The 21,973-nt window shown below is 44.4% G+C and overlaps 1 protein-coding gene across 1 annotated transcript in view; it reads left to right on the top strand.

Moving 5' to 3' along the window:
- Positions 1-20,999, top strand: part of LOC128693665 (synaptogenesis protein syg-1-like) — a 244,980-nt gene extending 223,981 nt beyond the window's left edge. Inside the window, exons 6-7 of the mRNA XM_070091248.1 lie at positions 11,615-11,838; positions 20,359-20,999. Of these exons, the coding sequence (XP_069947349.1) occupies positions 11,615-11,838; positions 20,359-20,859 (725 nt within the window). The 3' untranslated portion in view covers positions 20,860-20,999. The remainder of the gene's footprint in view (positions 1-11,614; positions 11,839-20,358) is intronic.
- Positions 21,000-21,973: the final 974 nt, after the last annotated feature.

The raw sequence follows: 21,973 nt of genomic DNA, 5'->3' as shown, positions 1-21,973 counted from the left end.
GGCTTCTGAGTGAGCTAGATACCTCAAAGGCAATGGGGAAAAATAACATCTCTCCATGGGTCCTGAGAGAGGGAGCAGAGGCGCTATGTGTACCCCTAACAACAATATTCAATACATCTATCGAAACAGGGAGATCGCCTGAGGCATGGAAGACAGCAAATGTGGTCCCAATCTTTAAAAAAGGAGACAGACATGAAGCACTAAACTACAGACCAGTGTCACTGACATGTATAGCATGCAAAATCATGGAAAAGATTGTCAGGAGAAGAATGGTGGAACATCTAGAAAGGAATGATTTCATCACCAGCAGACAACATGGTTTCAGAGACGGGAAATCCTGTGTCACAAACCTACTGGAGTTCTATGACATGGTGACAGCAGTAAGACAAGAGAGAGAGGGGTGGGTGGATTGCATTTTCTTGGACTGCAAGAAGGCTTTTGACACAGTACCACACAAGAGATTAGTGCAAAAACTGGAGGACCAAGCAGGGATAACAGGGAAGGCACTGCAATGGATCAGGGAATACTTGTCAGGAAGACAGCAGCGAGTAATGGTACGTGGCGAGGTGTCAGAGTGGGCACCTGTGACCAGCGGGGTCCCACAGGGGTCAGTCCTAGGACGAGTGCTGTTTCTGGTATTTGTGAACGACATGACGGAAGGAATAAACTTCGAGGTGTCCCTGTTTGCAGATGACGTGAAGTTGATGAGAAGAGTTCATTCGATCGAAGACCAGGCAGAACTACAAAGGGATCTGGACAGGCTGCAGACCTGGTCCAGCAACTGGCTCCTGGAGTTCAATCCCACCAAGTGCAAAGTCATGAGGATTTGGGAAGGGCAAAGAAGACCTCAGACGGAGTACAGTCTAGGGGGCCAGAGACTACAAACATCACTCAAGGAAAAAGATCTTGGGGTGAGTATAACACCAGGCACATCTCCTGAAGCGCACATCAACCAAATAACTGCGGCAGCATATGGGCGCCTGGCAAACCTCAGAACAGCATTCCGACATCTTAATAAGGAATCATTCAGGACCCTGTACACCGTGTACGTTAGGCCCATATTAGAGTATGCGGCACCAGTTTGGAACCCACACCTAGCAAAGCATGTAAAGAAACTAGAGAAAGTGCAAAGGTTTGCAACAAGACTAGTCCCAGAGTTAAGAGGTATGTCCTATGAGGAGAGGTTAAGGGAAATCAACCTGACGACACTGGAGGACAGGAGAGATAGGGGGGACATGATAACGACTTACAAAATACTGAGAGGAATTGACAAGGTGGACAAAGACAGGATATTCCAGAGACTGGACACAGCAACACGGAGACACAGTTGGAAGCTGAAGACACAGATGAATCAAAGGGATGTTAGGAAGTATTTCTTCAGCCACAGAGTAGTCAGGAAGTGGAATAGTTTGGGAAGCGATGTAGTGAAGGCAGGATCCATACATAGCTTTAAGCAGAGGTACGATAAAGCTCATGGTTCAGGGAGAGTGACCTAGTAGCGACCAGTGAAGAGGCGGGCCCAGGAGCTTGGACTCGACCCCTGCAACCTCAACTTGGTGAGTACAACTAGGTGAGTACTCACACTCACACACTCACACACACACACACACACACACATACAAAACACACACACACACACACACACACACACACACACACACACACACACACACACACACACACACACACACACACACACACACACACACACACCACGCACTCACACGCACTCACAGACACACACAGACACACACATGCTCACAGGCACTCACAGACGCACACGGACACACACATACACTCACACACTCACACACACACACACACACACACATACAAACACACACACACACACACACACACACACACACACACACACACACACACACACACACACACCACACACATACACTCACACACACACACACACACACACACACACACACACACACACACACACACACACACACACACACACACACACACACACACACACACACACACACACACACACACACACACACACACACACACACACACACACCTGCAGAAGGACTCCAGCCACGACACCCCCAAGGCAACTGAACAATCCAAACCAACCATCACACACCGATCCCTCTGTTTCCACCCCCCGCACCACAGTTACAGTATTAGAACAGAAGTTGAAGGTTTGGTACACAAATGCAGATGGATTAACGAATAAACATGAGGAATGGCAAGAAAGAATCAATGATAAGTCCCCAGACATCATAGCAGTTACAGAAACAAAACTCACGGAGACAATAACAGATGCAATCTTCCCACCAGGATACCAGATCATGAGGAAAGATAGAAAGGGCAGGGGGGGAGGTGGGGTTGCTCTGCTCGTAAAAAACAGATGGAAATTCGAGAAAATGGAAGGAATAGATGAGACGGAAGAAAGAGACTACATAGCAGGTACACTTCAGTCTGGGGAACACAAAGTGGTCATTGCAGTGATGTATAATCCACCACAGAACTGCAGGAGGCCAAGAGAGGAATATGAAGAGAGCAACAGAGCAATGGTGGACACACTTGCTGAGGTGGCAAGAAGAGCTCACTTCAGCAGAGCAAAGTTGCTGGTTATGGGGGATTTCAACCACAGGGAGATTGACTGGGAAAACCTGGAGCCACATGGAGGTCCCGAAACATGGAGAGCCAGGATGTTGGACGTGGTGCTGGAAAACCTCATGTACCAACATGTTAAGGACACTACCAGAGTGAGAGGGGAGGATGAACCAGGAAGATTGGACCTTGTGTTCACCCTGGGCAGCTCAGATATTGAGGACATCAAGTATGAGAGTCCCCTAGGAGCTAGCGACCACGTGGTTCTGTGCTTTGAATACATAGTAGAGCTGCAAGTGGAGAAAATAACAGAAGTTGAATGGGAAAAGCCTGACTATAAAAGAGGGGACTACATAGGGTTGAAGAACTTCCTGCGGGAGGTCCAGTGGGACAGAGAACTGGCAGGAAAGCCAGTAAATGAAATGATGGAATATGTAACAACAAAATGCAAGGAGGCAGTGGAAAGGTTTATTCCCAAGGGCAACAGTAACAACGGGAAGACCAGAACGAGCCCCTGGTTTACCCGACGGTGTAAGGAGGCAAAAACAAAGTGCAATAGAGAATGAAAAATTACAGAAGGCAGAGAACACACGAAAATAGGGAGATTAGTCGCAGAGCCAGGAATGAGTACGCACAGGTAAGGAGGGAGGCCCAGCGACAGAATGAAAATGACATAGCATCGAGAATCAAGACTGACCCGAAACTGTTGTATAGCCACATCAGGAGGAAGACAACAGTCAAAGCCCAGGTGATCAGATTAAGGACAGAAGGTGGAGAACTCACAAGAAATGATCAGGAGGTATGTGAGGAGCTGAACAGGAGATTTAAGGAAGTTTTTACAGTAGAGACAGGAAGGACTGTGGGAAGACAGCACAGAAGGGAACATCAAGAGGGAATAAACCAACAAGTGTTGGATAACATACGAACAACTGAGGAGGAGGTGAAGAAGCTCTTAAGTGACCTTGACACCTCAAAGGCGATGGGACCGGACAACATCTCCCCATGGGTCCTTAGAGAAGGAGCAGAGATGCTGTGCGTGCCTCTAACCACAATCTTCAACACATCCCTTGAAACTGGGCAACTACCTGAGAAATGGAAGACAGCTAATGTAGTCCCCATATTTAAGAAAGGAAACAGAAACGAGGCACTAAACTACAGACCTGTGTCTCTGATATGTATTGTGTGCAAAGTCATGGAGAAGATTATCAGGAGGAGAGTGGTCAAACACCTGGAAAGGAACAAGATTATAAATGAAAACCAGCATGGGTTCATGGAAGGCAAATCTTGTATCACAAACCTCCTGGAGTTTTATGACAAGGTAACAAAAGTAAGACACGAGAGAGAGGGGTGGATAGATTGCGTTTTCCTAGACTGCAGGAAGGCCTTTGACACAGTTCCCCACAAGAGATTAGTGCAGAAGCTGGAGGATCAGGCGCACGTAAAAGGGAGGGCACTGCAATGGATAAGAGAATACCTGACAGGGAGGCAGCAACGAGTCATGGTACGTGAAGAGGTATCACAGTGGGCGCCTGTTACGAGCGGGGTCCCACAGGGGTCAGTTCTAGGACCAGTGCTATTTTTGATATATGTGAACGACATGATGGAAGGAATAGACTCTGAAGTGTCCCTGTTCGCAGATGATGTGAAGTTGATGAGAAGAATTAAATCGGACGAGGATGAGGCAGGACTGAAAAGAGGCTGGACATCCGGTCCAGCAACTGGCTTCTCGAATTCAATCCAGCCAAATGCAAAGTCATGAAGATTGGGGAGGGGCAAAGAAGACCGCAGACAGAGTATAGGCTAGGTGGACAAAGACTACAGACCTCACTCAGGGAGAAAGACCTTGGGGTGACCATAACACCGAGCACATCACCGGAGGCACACATCAACCAAATAACCACTGCAGCATACGGGCGCCTGGCAAACCTGAGAATAGCGTTCCGATACCTTAATAAGGAATCGTTCAAGACACTGTACACTGTGTATGTTAGGCCCATACTGGAGTATGCAGCACCAGTCTGGAACCCACACCTGGTCAAGCACGTCAAGAAGTTAGAGAAAGTACAAAGGTTTGCTACAAGGCTAGTCCCAGAGCTCAAGGGAATGTCGTACGAGGAAAGGTTAAGGGAAATCGGACTGACGACACTGGAGGACAGAAGGGTCAGGGGAGACATGATAACGACATACAAGATACTGCGGGGAATAGACAAGGTGGACAGAGATAGGATGTTCCAGAGAGGGGACACAGGGACAAGGGGTCACAACTGGAAGCTGAAGACTCAGACGAGTCACATGGACGTTAGGAAGTATTTCTTCAGTCATAGAGTTGTCAGCAAGTGGAATAGCCTAGCAAGTGAAGTAGTGGAGGCAGGAACCATACATAGTTTTAAGAAGAGGTATGACAAAGCTCAGGAAGCAGAGAGAGAGAGGATCCAGTAGCGATCAGTGAAGAGGCGGGGCCAGGAGCTGAGTCTCGACCCCTGCAACCACAATTAGGTGAGTACAATTAGGTGAGTACACACACACACACACACACACACACAAGCTGGTGCCGCATACTACAATATGGGCCTAACGTACACGGTGTACAGGGTCTTAAACGATTCCTTATTAAGATGTCGGGATGCTGTTCTGAGGTTTGCCAGGCGCCCATATGCTGCAGCAGTTATTTGGTTGATGTGCGCTTCAGGAGATGTGCCTGGTATTATACTCACCCCAAGATCTTTTTCCTTGAGTGAGGTTTGTAGTCTCTGGCCCCCAAAACTGTACTCCGTCTGCGGTCTTCTTTGCCCTTCCCCAATCTTCATGATTTTGCACTTGGTGGGGTTGAACTCCAGGAGCCAATTGCTGGACCAGATCTGCAGCCTGTACAGATCCTTTTGTAGTTCTGCATGGTCTTCGAACGAATAAATTCTTCTCATCAGCTTCACGTCATCTGCAAACAGTGTCCCTGTTTGCAGAAATGACAAAGAAGAATGTTAAGATCTAAACACAAGATTTACGGAAGTATTTTAACTGGAGACAGAATGGAGTCCATAAAACCAGAATGGTAGGGTTCAGTAACAAGTGCGTCTCACACTACACACAACCGAGGAGGACGTAAAGAGGTTGCTAGGTAAACTAGATACCTCAAAGACGGAGGGACCGGAATACATTTCTCCTTGGGTCTTGAGAGAGGGAGCAGAGACACTAGGTGTGCCTCTAACAATCTTCAGCAGAGCAACTACCTGAGGTGTGGAAAACAGCACATGTAGTCCCACTGGCTATTAGCCAGTGTCACTGTCATGTATATATAGTATGTAAAGTCATGGAAAAGCTTATCGGGGAAATACTGGTGGAGCACATAGAAAACAATGAGCTCATACTTGAAAACCAGAATGGTTTCAGGTAGATGCAATCGTCTGTCACAAACGTACTTGAGTTTTTCGACTGGGTGTCAGACGTAAGGCAGGAGAGAGAGGGAAGGAGGTGTTGACCGCATTTTCGTGGACGGTAAGGCCTTTGGCATAGTTCTGCACAAAAGATTATTGCAAAAAGCTAGAGGAGCAGGCAGGAATAACAGGAAAGGCACTGCAATGGATCAGAGAATACCTGACAGGAAGGAAACAACGAGTGATGGTACGTGACGAGGTGTCATAGTGGGTGCCTGTGACGATTGGGGTTTCACAATGGTCAGTTCTAGGGCCGGTGCTGTTTCTGGTATATGTGTATTACATGACGGAAATGATAGAATCAGAGGTGTCCCTGTTTGCAGACGTCGTGATGCTAGTGCGGAGAATTCAAGTGGATGAAGATCAGGTAGGACTATGTAGAGATCTGGACAGGCTGCAAGCCTGGTCCATTAACTGGTTCTTGGAGTTTAACCTCTCCAAGTACAAAGTCATGAAGATTAGGAAAGGTCAAAGAAGACCGCAGACAGAGTGCAGGCTATGGAGCCAAAGACTGCAAACTACACTCAGTAAAAAGGATCTTGGGGTGAGTATGATACTGAGCACATCTGAGGCGCAAATCAACAAAATAACTGCTGCAGCATGTAGACGAATCGTTGAAGACTCTGTACACGGTTTACGCCAGGCCCATATTGGAGTCTGCACGTCAAGAAATTAGAGAAAGTGCAGAAGTTTTCAAGAAGACTAATACGGAGGAGAGGAGAGGTTAAGGGAAGTCGACCTGACAAAACTGGAGGAGGACGGTAAAGAGAAGGGGACATTTTAATGAAATATGAAATACTGAAAGGAATTGACAAGTTGAGCTGGGACAGGATGTTTCAGAGATGGAACACAGTGACAAGGGGTCACAGTAACAAGATGAGTCACTGGGATGTTAGAAAGCATTTCTTCACTCATAGAGATGTCAGGAAGTGGAACCATCTTGAGAGTGATGTAATGGAGGCAGGATCCATACATAGCTTTAAGAAGAGGTACGATCGGTAAAGCTTATGGAGCAGAGACAGAGTGGACCTAGTAGCGACCAGCGAAGAGTCGGGGCCAGGATCTGTGACCCTGCCCCCTGCATCCACAAATAAGTAAGCACACACACACTGAAGGGCTGCTGTTGTTATGGTAAATCAATCTACAGATTACCACTTAAATAATAATAATATCTTTATTTACTACAAGTACATGTACATGGTATATAGTCCTAGCTGACAACAATGACATACTGCTATATAGAAACTCCCTTGTTATGCTCTGCATTTCGGGCAAATTAGGTCAGTGTCCCAGGATGCGACCCACACCAGTCGACTAACACCCAGGTACCCATTTTACTGATGGGGAACATAGACAACAGGTGGAAAGAAACACGTCCAATGTTTCTACTCTGGCTGGGAATCGAACCCAGGCCCTCGCCGTGTGAAGCGAGAGCGTTAGCCACCAGGCCACCAGAGCCTGTATTTGAATCTAAAAAAGACTTCTTCATTCTTCCAGCAAATCGGCCGTATCCCACCATGGCAGGGTGGTCCGAAAAGAAAATGTTAAATTTCTCTTTTTAAATTTAGTAACATACGTGAGAAGGGGTTACTAGCCACTTGCTCCCGGCATTTTTGTCACCTCTTACGACACACATGGTTTACAGAGGAAGAATTCTGATCCACTTTCCCATGGAGATAAGCGGATATAAACAAGAACAAGATTTAATAAGAAAATAGAAGAAAAGCCATAGGAGAGTTTGTGTAAATATTCTTGTGTACATGCATGTAAGTAGAAGTAACAATACGTACCTGAAACCTGGCATGTTTATTAGACAGAGAAAAAAACACCAGCAATCCTACCATGAGGTTTGAGTTTCACACTCACTCACCTCACTCACCTCACTCAACTCACTCACCTCACTCAACTCACCTCTCCGGGTGGTTGCTATGAAACTACTGCCTAGAATACACAAATAACCCGCACATAGGAGAGAGGAGCTTACGACGACGTTTCGGTCCGACTTGGACCATTTACAAAGTCACACTAACGAGATGAACAGCATGAAGGGCATATATAGGCGTTAGTGTGACTTTGTAAATGGTCCAAGTCGGACCGAAACGTAAGGTTCTCTCTCCTATGTGCGGGTTATTTGTGTATCGCTCCAGTCACAGTATTGTGCCTTTTCTCGTTACATTATTAGACATGGGAGAAGTTTCTTATATATATTGGGAAACAACCAATTCTTAACTTGAGTCAAATGTGAAAAGATTGTTCCAAAAACAATCTTCATTTTTTTTATTTTAGAATGTTTGTTAATTACTTCAACTGAATCGTCCGTTGACATGTTAGTTGAGGTCTTGGAGTTAAAAGTTTCCACATTCGTCGCAAGCAGTGAGAAATCCTGGCCAAATTTCTTGAATCACTGTTTTACTCTTACACTTGTCTACCTTCAACAGGGAATCTGCAATGTATGGAATATTTATAGTTATAGACTGAAGTGGCTCCTGAATAATACTTATCTTCTAGTTTTGAGAATTCAACTGTTCCTTGCCCATTTACTCTTGAATGTGGAAGTATGGTCGAGCACTGTGGTAGAGGAAAGTTGTAATGTGGGAGGTGGTATCTGAACTTCCGTCTATCGTCAGTAGTGCAATGCGTTTAAATCCTTGACATATGAACTTCCTCACAAGCATTATATATTTCATTATATCTACAACAAAGTGCTGTCTGTGCAGTCATTATATCTACAACAAAGTGCTGTCTGTACAGTCATTATATCTACAACAAAGTGCTGTCTTCAGTCATGACCAGTCATGCAAGTTTGGTACTAATTCCTCTAGGAATTTCCAAGTGAATGTTATCAAGTATCTTTCTCGCCTGCGTTCCAGGGAATACAAATCAAGGGACTTAAACCTTTCCCAGAAATTTAGGTGCTTTATCACACTTATGCGTGCCGTCAAAGTTCTCTTTACTTGCAACAGTTTGGTAGCCAGTGAGGTAGCCAGTGAGGTAGCCAGTGAGGTAGCCAGTGAGGTAGCCAGTGAGGTAGCCAGTGAGGTAGCCAGTGAGGTAGCCAGTGAGGTAGCCAGTGAGGTAGCCAGTGAGGTAGCCAGTGTGGTAGCCAGTGAGGTAGCCAGTGAGGTAGCCAGTAAGGTAACCAGCGAGGTACTCAGTGATGTGGCCAGTGAGGTAGCCAGTGAGGTAGCCAGTGAGGTAGCCAGTGAGGTAACCAGTGAGGTAACCAGTGAGGTAGCCCGTGAGGTAGCCAGTGAGGTAGCCAGTGAGGTAGCCAGTGAGGTAGCCAGTGAGGTAGCCAGTGAGGTAGCCAGTGAGGTAGCCAGTGAGGTAGCCAGTGAGGTAGCCAGTGAGGTAGCCAGTGAGGTAGCCAGTGAGGTAGCCAGTGAGGTAGCCAGTAAGGTAGCCAGTGAGGTAGCCAGTGAGGTAGCCAGTGAGGTAGCCAGTAAGGTAGCCAGTGAGGTAGCCAGTGAGGTAGCCAGTGAGGTAGCCAGTGAGGTAGCCAGTGAGGTAGCCAGTGAGGTAGCCAGTGAGGTAGCCAGTGAGGTAGCCAGTGAGGTAGCCAGTGAGGTAGCCAGTGAGGTAGCCAGTGAGGTAACCAGTTAGGTAACCAGTGAGGTAACCAGTGAGGTAACCAGTGAGGTAACCAGTGAGGTAACCAGTGATGTAACCAGTGAGGTAACCAGTGAGGTAACCAGTGAGGTAACCAGTGAGGTAACCAGTGAGGTAACCAGTGAGGTAACCAGTGAGGTAACCAGTGAGGTAACCAGTGAGGTAACCAGTGAGGTAACCAGTGATGTAGCCACTACATGTAGGCGAGGGGTTCCGTCCCTGTCTCGCTCACATATATATACCGGCTCCCTCACTCTCTTGTGCTATTGTGACTTTGTAAATGGTCCAAGTCGGACCAAAACGTCGTCGTAAGCTCCTCTCTCCTATGTGCGGGTTATATGTGTATTGTTTCAGTCACAACACTATGCCTTTTGTTTTTTCGTTTGGTAAAGTTGATTACATCTTCACTTCCCTCCTACATCTTCTGCCTCTATATTTGACTAAGTCTACTATGTAGGCGAATCGTGTCAATCACAACAAAGGTACCCAAGTATTGCACATGTGCAGACTTTTAAACTTGTTGGTTATATATCATTTATAACTCTCTAATTACCTCCTTAGTGTATGCAATATCAATCCAGCTCAATCACTGCATGAGTAGGTTTACTGGTGACTGTGATACATATCACAGGATTCTTCTGTACCGCAAACATTCAGAGGCATATACCATATTAATATCAAGACGTCAGGTTGATCATCTCTTTTGAGAAAACGAAGAAATTTAATAGGCACCTTTCCTGATGGAGGCACATTCTGTAGGAGTCATTTGTATAATGGATTTCGGCTCGATGATGTGACTAGATGCACATATCTGGAATTTAAGGTGCCTCTTTTGGGTCTTCTTGTAACCAGATATTATCTTATCGCCTTTAATAGGAGACGATAAGAGCACTAAGAACCCTGGCAGAATTTCATTTCTATTATGGTGCTAATGTGAAATTTAAAATATGATATATTGATATTGTTTGCCTGATATAAATTCTTTAATAGTGTCAACCAGAAAGCAAGTAGACCTTGGAAACTGCTATACTAATTGCACTGAGATGTTTCTATATACCTAGATGTGACAACTAAATTGCAAATGTTTCTCTGTCATACGTAAATTCTCTTAACTTTCTATCAGATTTTATTTAGTCGTGTTAGATGTCATTCACAAGTATGTCAGGATTGTAGACATTGGAATAAAATGCACCACACAATCGATGAATTGGCCACAGCTTATGTCTTCAAGGACCTGGAAGGAATTGCACTTTTGATTTGAGGACTATTCAAAAAGGACTTCAGCTAAACGTCATTAACTTGAGGAAGAGGGAGACTAACCAGTCTGACTAATCATTTTCCTGTCATTAAGGAACAATCATGTTTGTCGTGCATCCAACAAAATCAGCAGAGGTTTAAATGTCACAATCGTGCGGCCTCATTTGGGTTACAAGTACCTCTGTGAGTTTTCACTACAGCCTGATGAAGATTTAAATAATTGTGAACTTTGTCACAGGAACTAAGGTCACGTTCTGCCTCACTTTGGTTTTGATTGCGAGAAAAAAGTGAATTCATAGACAACTCAGAAAAAATTTAAGAAATAAGGATGTATTTTATGTACATTGGCATATTACCAGCAAATCTAGGAAAATTTGTTGTACTTGTTTAGTGCTAATAAATTATAATCACCACTTTGCCTAAATACAACCATAATTTGCTGTATATAGATAGTGTCGAGAAGCCTTAACAATACATAAATTATACTGTAATTGTTATGTGACTTGAGTTCATGACTGCGTAAACAATTCATGCTATTTTACCAGTCATAAATTTGTAAATATTTAATTACTACTGTAATTATATTGGCTATAAAAATGTTGAAGCCGCTTGAAATGACACACAAACTGATCATTTCTTCCCGCTCAGGGTCATCAGTTCCAGAATAGACCATAACACTCACAGTGGTTGTTAGTCCCCATGTGGTTAACTAATTAACATATGCTCCTTTTTCTCAGAGTCATCAGTACCAGAGAAGCCCTCGGCCCTAACTGTGGTTTCCAGTTCCCCGGTATCTAACATGTATCTGGCACAGTCAGACACCAAGCTCTCAGAGGAGCACACTTCCACTCCCACACACTCACGCTCTGAGATAACACCCACGGAGGAGACCAAGGTGCGGGCTGCACATGCTCTCAACAGACTGAGTAGAGACTCTGGCCAGACCTTTATACCTGACCCAGTAAGTCCAACATTAGATGGGAGTTAAAATGAGAGTGTGCCCCTGTATGCATATATGTGTACTCATTTATTTTTTATTGTGGTAGGCGAGTAAGAGTTCCTGTCCCTGCCTCTTAGGTGAGTATGACTCGTATCACTTCTTTCTTGTTCATTGACTCTGTTATACCTATCCGTGAAGCTGTGTTTAGCGTATACTACTGCATGCTGCATATGAGTTCTCACTTATGCATTCAGGGCAACGATTGTGATTGGTCACTAGAGTGACGTAGATGGACAAAAGTGAAGTCTTCCATGCTATTTTACCTCAGCTAATTTCAAAATCCTCGCTTTTCCCACAACAGTTTTACAACATCAAGATGCCCATTTGTTGCTATTAGTAGAGGTCTCATACATAAGACTCACAAGAACGTTTCAATGTCCCCGGGAATAGAGCCTCAGGGAACCTAGGGAAGGACGGTCTGCCACTGACTACCTAGTCTTCTGGTGTGGGATTTCATCTGTCAGTTTTCTGTATCCTGATTGGCAGCATCCTTGTAAGTGGAGATCGAGTGTCTCCGCACTTTATAACTAGTCATACTTGCTTTCCTGGAGCTACTTATCATGGAGTGATGTCGAGAGGAAGTTCGAGGTTGGGCGGAAGACTACACAGAAAATCTGATGAATAAGTTGGCCGAAGTGTCAAAACTTCTCTTCTCAGAAAAGAATTGTTAAGGTTTATCAATTTAATGGGCTCTCTCTTATAAGTGATTTTTTCTTCCTTTCCCATATGACACGAAGATAATACAATCCTAGTTTCTCACCCACTAGCAAGGTGTTTCTCAAAGATTTCTCACGTACCAGACTGTGAATATATTTCAATAGCAAATTTCTCACCTGTATTTGTACACCCAGAACATCAACATAAATTCAATGAAAACTTTAATATCTTAGTATATTCTTAAGTTGATTTCGTATCCTACCACACAAAGTACAATGGAGTAATTTTATTTAGACTCAAAATAATAAATCATTACTTCTTCCTTCTAATCCTCTCTCTCTCTCTATCTGTCTGTCTGTATGTCTGTCTCTCTGTCTGTCTCTCTGTCTCTCTGTCTGTCTCTCTCTCTCTATTTATCTATCTATCTATCTATCTATCTTTGTTTGTCTGTCTCTCCCTCTCTCTGTAAACAAAGAGAGAGAGAGATTCCTAACATTATTTACAAGCTAAACGCTGCTACATACATCAGCTAATTTTAAAGTTTTTAGTGTTATGACATCATTCACACAGGAACAGGATGAACAATGTTGGAGCTATGGGAGAGCCAGTGACATCATTCACACAGGAACAGGATGAACAATGTTGGAGCTATGGGAGAGCCAGTGACATCATTCACACAGGGAAGAGGATGAATAATGTTGGAGCTATAGGAGAGCCAGTGACATCATTCACACAGGGAAGAGGATGAATAATGTTGGAGCTATAGGAGAGCCAGTGACATCATTCACACAGGGAAGAGGATGAATAATGTTGGAGCTATAGGAGAGCCAGTGACATCATTCACACAGGAACAGGATGAACAATGTTGGAGCTATGGGAGAGCCAGTGACATCATTCACACAGGAACAGGATGAACAATGTTGGAACTATGGGAGAGCCAGTGACATCATTCACACAGGAACAGGATGAACAATGTTGGAGCTATGGGAGAGCCAGTGACATCATTCACACAGGGAAGAGGATGAACAATGTTGGAGCTATGGGAGAGCCAGTGACATCATTTGGTCAACTAATTTTATTCTATTGATGTCTTTATGCTGTCCGAAAATATTCCAGACTCGAATCATCGTAAGAATAAATGATTTCAGATGAAGTGATACTTTTGAGAAGGGTATTGCTGTTTACTGCCCGTCTTGTTGTGTAAATGCTCACTGCTCGCTATCCGTAGTAAGGCCACCAACATCCCTCCGGTTTTGAAGTTTCTCTTGAAAAGACACATGTACAGACCGGGTCCAGCTTAGAGATGAGTCGTCTTTCTCTGTTCGCTCTCCTGTTAAAAAGTTGCAGATGAGATGGGGGCGGCCTCTTATTGATCTTGCAACCTCTGCTGTCGAGAAGATGAGAGATACGTCATAGTGCTGTAAACTTCTTGACTGCTTTGTTTGCAAGATTTGCAACCTGGTTCTTCATAGTCAGTTTGGAATCACATTTCACGCCAGGAATTTCAACTTCATCGCGGATACCAACACTCTCCCATTCATTCTTACCACTGCTCCAGCACTACCATCATGGTGCCTAGAAACCATCATCATTTGTTCTTTATCAAGAACAAATGTGACCTGCCATAGTTTTCCCCCACGTTGATGTAGCTGTAAGATGGTGATTCATGTAGCTTAAAGCAGTTGCCATTAATTTTCTTTGATAATTGGAAGTCAGCGTATAGTCGTCTCCACATGCATGGGATTCTGGGATGAGGTGAAGATCATTGAAGCAAACATTGCATAACAATTGTCCAAGCACACTTTCCTGTGGTACGCTTGCACCAACAAAGTTTCTAGTGACTCTGTCCTATAAGAACTATTACTATTGTCTCTCTCTCTCTCTCTCTCTCCATTCTCTCTTTGTGGGAGCTGCTAAATAACCTATTTTGATTCAGCACTCTTCGTGAATTATAATAATTGAATTTACTGTTTAGAGTTTCGTTAAACATTGTGTAAACTGTAGAGTGGAGAGAGTAACTTCTCAGGAATATACAGCCATCCTAAAAAAACAAACCATACCACGGGCGGGGATAGAACCCGCCCGTGGTATGGTTTGTTTGTAATCTTGTCATTACGATTTCGTGAGTCATGTTAACGGCTTTGAGGAGACTTGAGCTAGAGTTCGTCACGGCCACGCTAGCTGGAGGTTGGACGAATCTTATTGTGGCTAGCTGGTCCAGTGGCTAACGCGACGGTCTGGAGTTTTGAGACTCTCTGATCGCGGGTTCTATCCCCGCCCGTGGTATTGTTTGCAATCGTGTCATTATGATTTCGTGAGTCATGTTGTCAGCCATCCTCTTTAATATGTCTGAAACAGAAGTTTGGCAAGCTGGTTTTTCGTTCTCATAAGAAATATGTGTTAATCTTCAAAGCTTTTATTTACATGGATAATACTATATCAGTTATTCAGGTGTCGTCAGCTTAGACGAACTCTCCTTCCATCATTTCGACAAACTCTCTTTCTTTTAAAAGTGTTAAAATTTGGTAATCTCGGTTAGGTTTCCTTAATTTCGGTATTTTATCCTAGGGGAATTGTTTAAAAATAATTACTTGATAATAATGACGTAGGAAGCCTTACGTCTGGAAGTGAGTGGAATATTGTGAAATCTTGAAATGTCATGAAGGTTGAGCTGCAGTGTCTGAGCTACGCAGTAAACTGGCATCAACAAGACAGTCCATTACTGAAAGAGGCATCGTCATAAAATTCAGTAATAAACATTAAAATCAATTTGTAAAGAATAACAAAAATCATAATTGATGTATTTCATCTTCAACTTTCTGAGCATTTAAATTTATGTATGAGCTTTGACTCCACTCTTTCTTCCAGTGGTTAGCCTTTAATTTTCATTTTTCTGTCGGTTCGGTTCTTTGTCGTCAGTACTTCTGGTATTCCTGTCATTCGAGTGATCCTTGAGTCAGTTTCTTCTGCCTTTCAGTCTAAATCATCCACCACCTGTACTTGTGCGTGTGTGTGTGTGTGTGTGTGTGTGTGTGTGTGTGTGTGTGTGTGTGTGTGTGTGTGTGTACTCACCTAGTTGTACTCACCTAGTTGACGTTCCAGGGGTCGAGTCTTAGCTCCTGGCCCCGCCTCTTCACTGGTCCTTACTAGGTCACTCTCCCTGAACCGTGAGCTTTATCATACCTCTGCTTAAAGCTATGTATGGATCCTGCCTCCACTTCATCGCTTCCCAAACTATTCCACTTCCTGACTACTCTGTGGCTGAAGAAATACTTCCTAACATTCCTGTGATTCATCTGTGTCTTCAACTTCCAACTGTGTCCCCTAGTTGCTGTGTCCCATCTTTGGAACATCCTGTCTTTGTCCACCTTGTCAATTCCACTAAGTATTTTGGATGTCGTTATCATGTCCCCCTATCTCTCCTGTCCTCCAGTGACGTCAGGTTGATTTCCCTTAACCTCTCCTCGTAGGACATACCTCTTAGCTCTGGGACTAGTCTTGTTGCAAACCTTTGCACTTTCTCTAGTTTCTTTACGTGCTTGGCAAGGTGTGGGTTCCAAACTGGTGCCGCATACTCCAATATGGGCCTAACGTACACGGTGTACAGGGTCCTGAACGATTCCTTATTAAGATGTCGGAATGCTATTCTGAAGTTTGCCAGGTGCCCATATGCTGCAGCAGTTATTTGGTTGATGTGCGCTTCAGGAGATGTGCCTGGTGTTATACTCACCCCAAGATCTTTTTCCTTGAGTGAGGTTCGTAGTCTCTGGCCCCCTAGACTGTACTCCGTCTCCGGTCTTCTTTGCCCTTCCTCAGTCTGCATGACTTTGCAGTTGGTGGGGTTGAACTCCAGGAGCCAATTGCTGGACCAGGTCTGCAGCCTGTCCGGATCCCTTTGTAGTTCTGCCTGGTCTTCTACCGAATGAATTCTTCTCACCAACTTCATGTCATCTGCAAACAGGGACACTTCGAAGTCTATTCCTTCGGTCAGGTCGTTCACAAATACCAGGAACAGCACTGGTCCTAGGACTGACCCCTGTGGGACCCCGCTGGTCAGAGGCGCCCACTCTGACACCTCACCACGTACCATGACTAGCTGCTGTCTTCCTGACAATTGTGTGTGTGTGTGTGTATCTGTGTGTGTGTGAGTGTGTGTGTGTGTGTGAGTGTGTGTACTCCCCTAATTGTGGTTGCAGGGGTCGAGTCAGAGCTTCTGGCCCCGCCTCTTCACTGGTCGCTACTAGGTCACTCTTCATGAAACGTGAGCTTTATCATACCTCTGCTTAAAGCTATGTATGGATCCTGCCTCCACTACATCGGTTCCCAAACTATTCCACTTCCTGACTACTCTGTGGCTGAAGAAATAATTCCTAACATCCCTGTGATTCATCTGTGTCTTCAACTTCCAACTGTGTCCCCTTGTTACTGTGTCCAATCCCTGGAACATCCTGTCTTTGTCCACCTTGTCAATTCCTCTCAGTATTTTGGATGTCGTTATCAAGTCCCCCCTATCTCTCCTGTCCTCCAGTGACGTCAGGTTGATTTCCCTTAACCTCTCCTCGTAGGACATGCCTCTTAGCTCTGGAACTAGTCTTGTTGCAAACCTTTGCACTTTCTCTAGTTTCTTAACGTGCTTGGCTAGGTGTGGGTTCCAAACTGGTGCCGCAAACTCCAATATGGGCCTAATGTACACGGTGTACAGGGTCATGAACGATTCCTTATTAAGATGTCGGAATGCTCTTCTGAGGTTTGCTAGGCGCCCATATGCTGCAGCCGTTATTTGGTTGATGTGCGCTTCAGGGGATGTGCCTTGTGTTATACTCACCCCAAAATCTTTTTCCTTGAGTGAGGTTTGTAGTCTCTGGGCCCCTAGACTGTAATCCGTCTGCGGTCTTCTTTGCCCTTCCCCAATCTTCATGACTTTACACTTGGTGGGATTGAACTGTGTGTGTGTGTGTGTGTGTGTGTGTGTGTGTGTGTGTGTGTGTGTGTGTGTGTGTGTGTGTGTGTGTGTGTGTGTGTGTGTTTGTGTGTGTGTGTGTTTGTGTGTGTGTATGTATGTGCGCGTGTGTGTGTGCGTGTGTGTGTGTGTGTACTCACCTATTTGTGATTGCAGGGGTCGAGTCATAGCTCCTGGCCCCGCCTCTTCACTGATTGCTACTGGGTCCTCTCTCTCCCTTCTCCAGGAGCTTTATCATATCTCGCCTTAAAACTATGTATTTCTTGACGTGTTTGACCAGGTGTGGATTCCAAACTGGTGCTGCATACTCCAGTATGGGCCTGACGTAAATGATATACAGAGTCTTTAAACGAATCCTTACTGAGGTATCGGAACGCTATCCGTAGGTTTGCCAGGCGCCCGTATGCTGCAGCAGTTATCTGATTGATGTGCGCCTCAGGAGATATGCTCGGTGTTATACTCACCCCCAGATCTTTTTTCCTTGAGTGAGGTTTGCAGTCTTTGGCCATCTAAACTATATTGTGTCTGCGGTCTTCTTTGCCCTTCCCCAATCTTCATGACTTTGCATTTGGCAGGTTTAAATTCAAGGAGCCAGTTGCTGGACCAGGCTTGTAGCCTGTCCAGGTCTCTTTGTAGTCCTGCCTGATCCTCATCCGATTTGATTCTTCTCATTAACTTCGCATCATCTGCAAACAAGGACACTTCTGATTCTATCCTTCCGTTATATCGTTCACATATACCAAGAACAGCACAGGTCCTAGGACTGACCCCTGTGGAACCCCGCTTGTTACAGGCGCCCACTCTGACACCTCGTCGCGTACCATGACTCGTTCTTGCCTCCCTGTCAGGTATTCGGTGATTCATTGCAGTGCCTTTTCTTTTCTTTCGTGTGAATGGGGTGTCTTGTGTGAGTCGGGGCTGTGTGTGTGAATGTGCTCACCTAATTGTTCTCACTTAAGTGTGCTTGCAGGGGTCAAGTAATGGTTACTCTACCAATCTTTTCACTGGTCGCTACTACGTACACTCTCTTCCTGCTCCAAGAGCTTTATCATGCCTCTTCGTAAAGCTATGTATCGTTCTTGCCCCCACTACCTCACTCTCCAGATTGCTCCACTACCTGACAACTCTACGGCCGAAGTTTTTCCTAACATTCCTATGACTCATCTGAGTTTTAAACTTCTTGTTGTAAACCTTTGTTCCTGTGTCACATCTCTGAAACATTCTGTCCCTATCCAATTCTCTTCAGTATTTTATATGTTCTTACCATGTCCTCCCTATCCCTTCTGGCTTCCAGTGTTGTCAGGTTGAGTTTCAGTAACCTGCCCTCGTAGGACGAACCCCTCTGCTCCTGGACTAGTCTTGTTGCAAACCATTGTTGCATACTCCAATACTGGCCTAAGGAACACGATGTACAGTGTCGTGAATGATTCCTCGCTTAGATGTCGAAACGCTGTTCTCAGGTTTGCCAGGCACCAGCATGATGCAGTATTTATTTGGTTGATGAGCGCCTCATGAGATGTGCTCGGTATTATGTGTACCCCAAGATATTTTTCCTTGAGTGAATTTTGATGTCTCTAACCTCTGTCTGCGGTCTCCTCTTTCCTTCCCCAATCTTCATAACTTTGTATTTGCTGGGGTTAAACTCCAGGAGCCATTTATCCAACCAGGCTTATAGCAATTCGAGAACCCCTTGTAGGCTTACCTGATTCTCGTCCTCTAGTATTCTCCCATGTAGTTTCACATTGTCTGGAAACAGCGACACCTCTGACTCTATCCCTTCCGTAATATCGTTCACATATACAAGAAGCAACACCGGACCCAGGACTGACCCTTGTGGAACCACACTGAACACATTTACCCACTCTGACACACGTTGCTTCCCTCCTGTCAGTTATTCCCAAATCGATTCCAGTATTTTCCCTCTTATTCCTGCCTGCTCCTCTAGCTTTTGAACCAGTTTCTTGTGTGGTACTGTAACAAAACCCTTCTTACAGTCCAAGAAGATGCAGTCTACCATCCGTCTTACTTCTGCCTTACTTCTGTTAACTTGTCATAAAACCCCGTAGATTTGTAATGCAGAATTTCCCTTTCCTGAAACTGTGCTGTTGTAATTAGTCCATTCCTTTCTAGGTGTTCCATTACTCTTTTCCTGATAATCTTCTCCACAACTTTAAATACAGTTCATATCAGCAACAGAGGTCTGTAGTTTAGTGCAGCCTGTCTGTCTCCTTTCTTAAAACTCGGAACTACATTTACTGTCTTCCATACCTCAGACAGTTGCCCTGTTTCGATACATTTACCGAAGATTGATGTTATTGGCACACACAGAGCATCTGTTCCCTCTCTCAGAACCCAAGGAGAGATATTATATGGGCCCTTTGCCTTCAAGGTATCTAGTTCTCCTAAGCAGTTTCTGCACCTCTTCCTCGGTTGTGTTCAGTGTAACCATCACTTGCTGGTGCACTCTTCCACCTCGGTTTGCTAGGAGTATGTGTGTGTGTGACTACATATATATATATATATATATATATATATATATATATATATATATATATATATATATATATATATATATATCCATGTGTGTGTGTGTGTGTGTGTGTGACTATATATATATATATATATATATATATATATATATATATATATATATATATATATATATATATATATATATATATATATATATATATATATATATATATATATATATATATATATATCCATGTGTGTGTGTGCGTGTGTGTGTGTGTGTGTGTGTGTGTGTGTGTGTGTGTGTGTTTCAGCGTGTTTGCATTTGCCTGCTATTACATACATTCCCAGAATCACATGTTTCTGTTCCAATAATCATCCCTCTCCCACAGGATAGTGACGGAGGACGGGTCTACATGCCCTTCGCAGACTACAGTAGGAGGGACTTCGCCCCAGTACCCATTGGGCGCCATGCCTCCTTCAGTGACCTCGGGCCTTGCGCAAATCAACCGACTACACTGTCATCCCCCATGCCAGAATTCTGCACTATCAGGAGAGTCACCAGAGGCAATGACCTGGCTGGTGAGAATTGTAGTAATCTTCTGGACACTATCAACTATCACAACACTTCAACGCTGAGACAAAATGGGAACGCCCATAATCTGTCCCGCCACTCTGCTTATTCCACGGTTCTTGCTACTACCTATGGCTCTCCGCCGCCCCCTCCGTATACAAAGAACTCTAGAATAGAGTCACCACAAGGAGACACATCCCCTGCAGAAATCACATCCCTAACCCTGCCTAATTCCTTGGTTCACGCAGAGAGTGGATCCCAAGAGGCTAAATATATCTTCTCCCCTGAAGCCATGATGCAACCCGGCACACTTGTGTGACCCTTAGCTACTTCCTTGCTTGTGTGAACGTTGTGACGTTAATGAATGCTGGAATCTTACCTAGGACTGAGGTAGACTCTCACCTCGCACTGTGAGGGGTATTGCTCCGCGGTTTTCCTACAGCTCGTAAACTAGTCTTAAACAGGATCCTAGTGAGTTCTACATTAGACGTCTACGATAAGATGATGAGATGCTTCATCATGATTCCACCTAATTAATGTATGGAATATACCTCCATTATGACGGTCCAGCACATCCTCCTAATCAACGTCAGTAAATCACATTGTCGATGAACGTCAAATGTGCCTGTGACTCTAGAGTGATAAAATAATTATTGGACATTCCATTTTATTATGTGCTTGATGGTTCTACATTCTTAGTTCGTGATTTAAAGGTTTAAATATATTTTTTGAATTATTTCTAGTATTTTACTTATAAATGAGAATCTAACCTGGCCAAAACCTAAGCAGCCAAGTCTAACACTAACAACGTATATTGATGAACTGCATAAAATCGAAAATAATAATTCGACTTCTGCTTTAGGATGTCAGGTCTGACTCCGCAAAGTATCTCTTTCTTTAGTGCAAGGTTCACCTCTCCTCTGACGTCCATCTAATCTGTCGAATCTTTACATTTTTCTGTAAATTCATCACCAGCTACTGTCAACACTTCTGCTCTCTCGGGCCTCCCAATACTCACTGGTATTTCAATTTTCTCTTAGAGATTCCGTCTTTTCTGTTTCAATGAAATCTCTACGTTGTTCGTGTGGCTCGTTAAGACACTCTTCACTCAGGATATCATCAGAAAAGAGTAACCTCAGCGATCAAACCATTCCACAGGTGGGGTTTGAACCCGCGGTCAGAGAGTCTCAAAACGCAAGACCGTCGCGTTAGCCATGTTGACGACTTTGAGGGGACTTGAGCTAGAGTTCGTCACGGCCACGCTAGCTGGAGATTCGTCTGTAAAAACTTGCATTTGTGGTCACAGTGGTGCCTATGCTAACCTTCCTATGGTGTAGAAAAATACCTAGTTGGAAGATTCTTATTGAAGCTAGCTGGCCCAGTGGCTAGCGTGATGGTCTGGAGTTTTGAGACTCTCTGACCGCGGGTTCAAA

Source organism: Cherax quadricarinatus, chromosome 34 (genome assembly GCF_038502225.1).
Source record: "Cherax quadricarinatus isolate ZL_2023a chromosome 34, ASM3850222v1, whole genome shotgun sequence".
In the NCBI taxonomy this organism is placed as follows: domain Eukaryota; kingdom Metazoa; phylum Arthropoda; class Malacostraca; order Decapoda; family Parastacidae; genus Cherax; species Cherax quadricarinatus.
The sequence above is the reverse complement of the archived record's forward strand: the minus strand, read 5'-3'. Positions and strand labels throughout refer to the sequence as shown.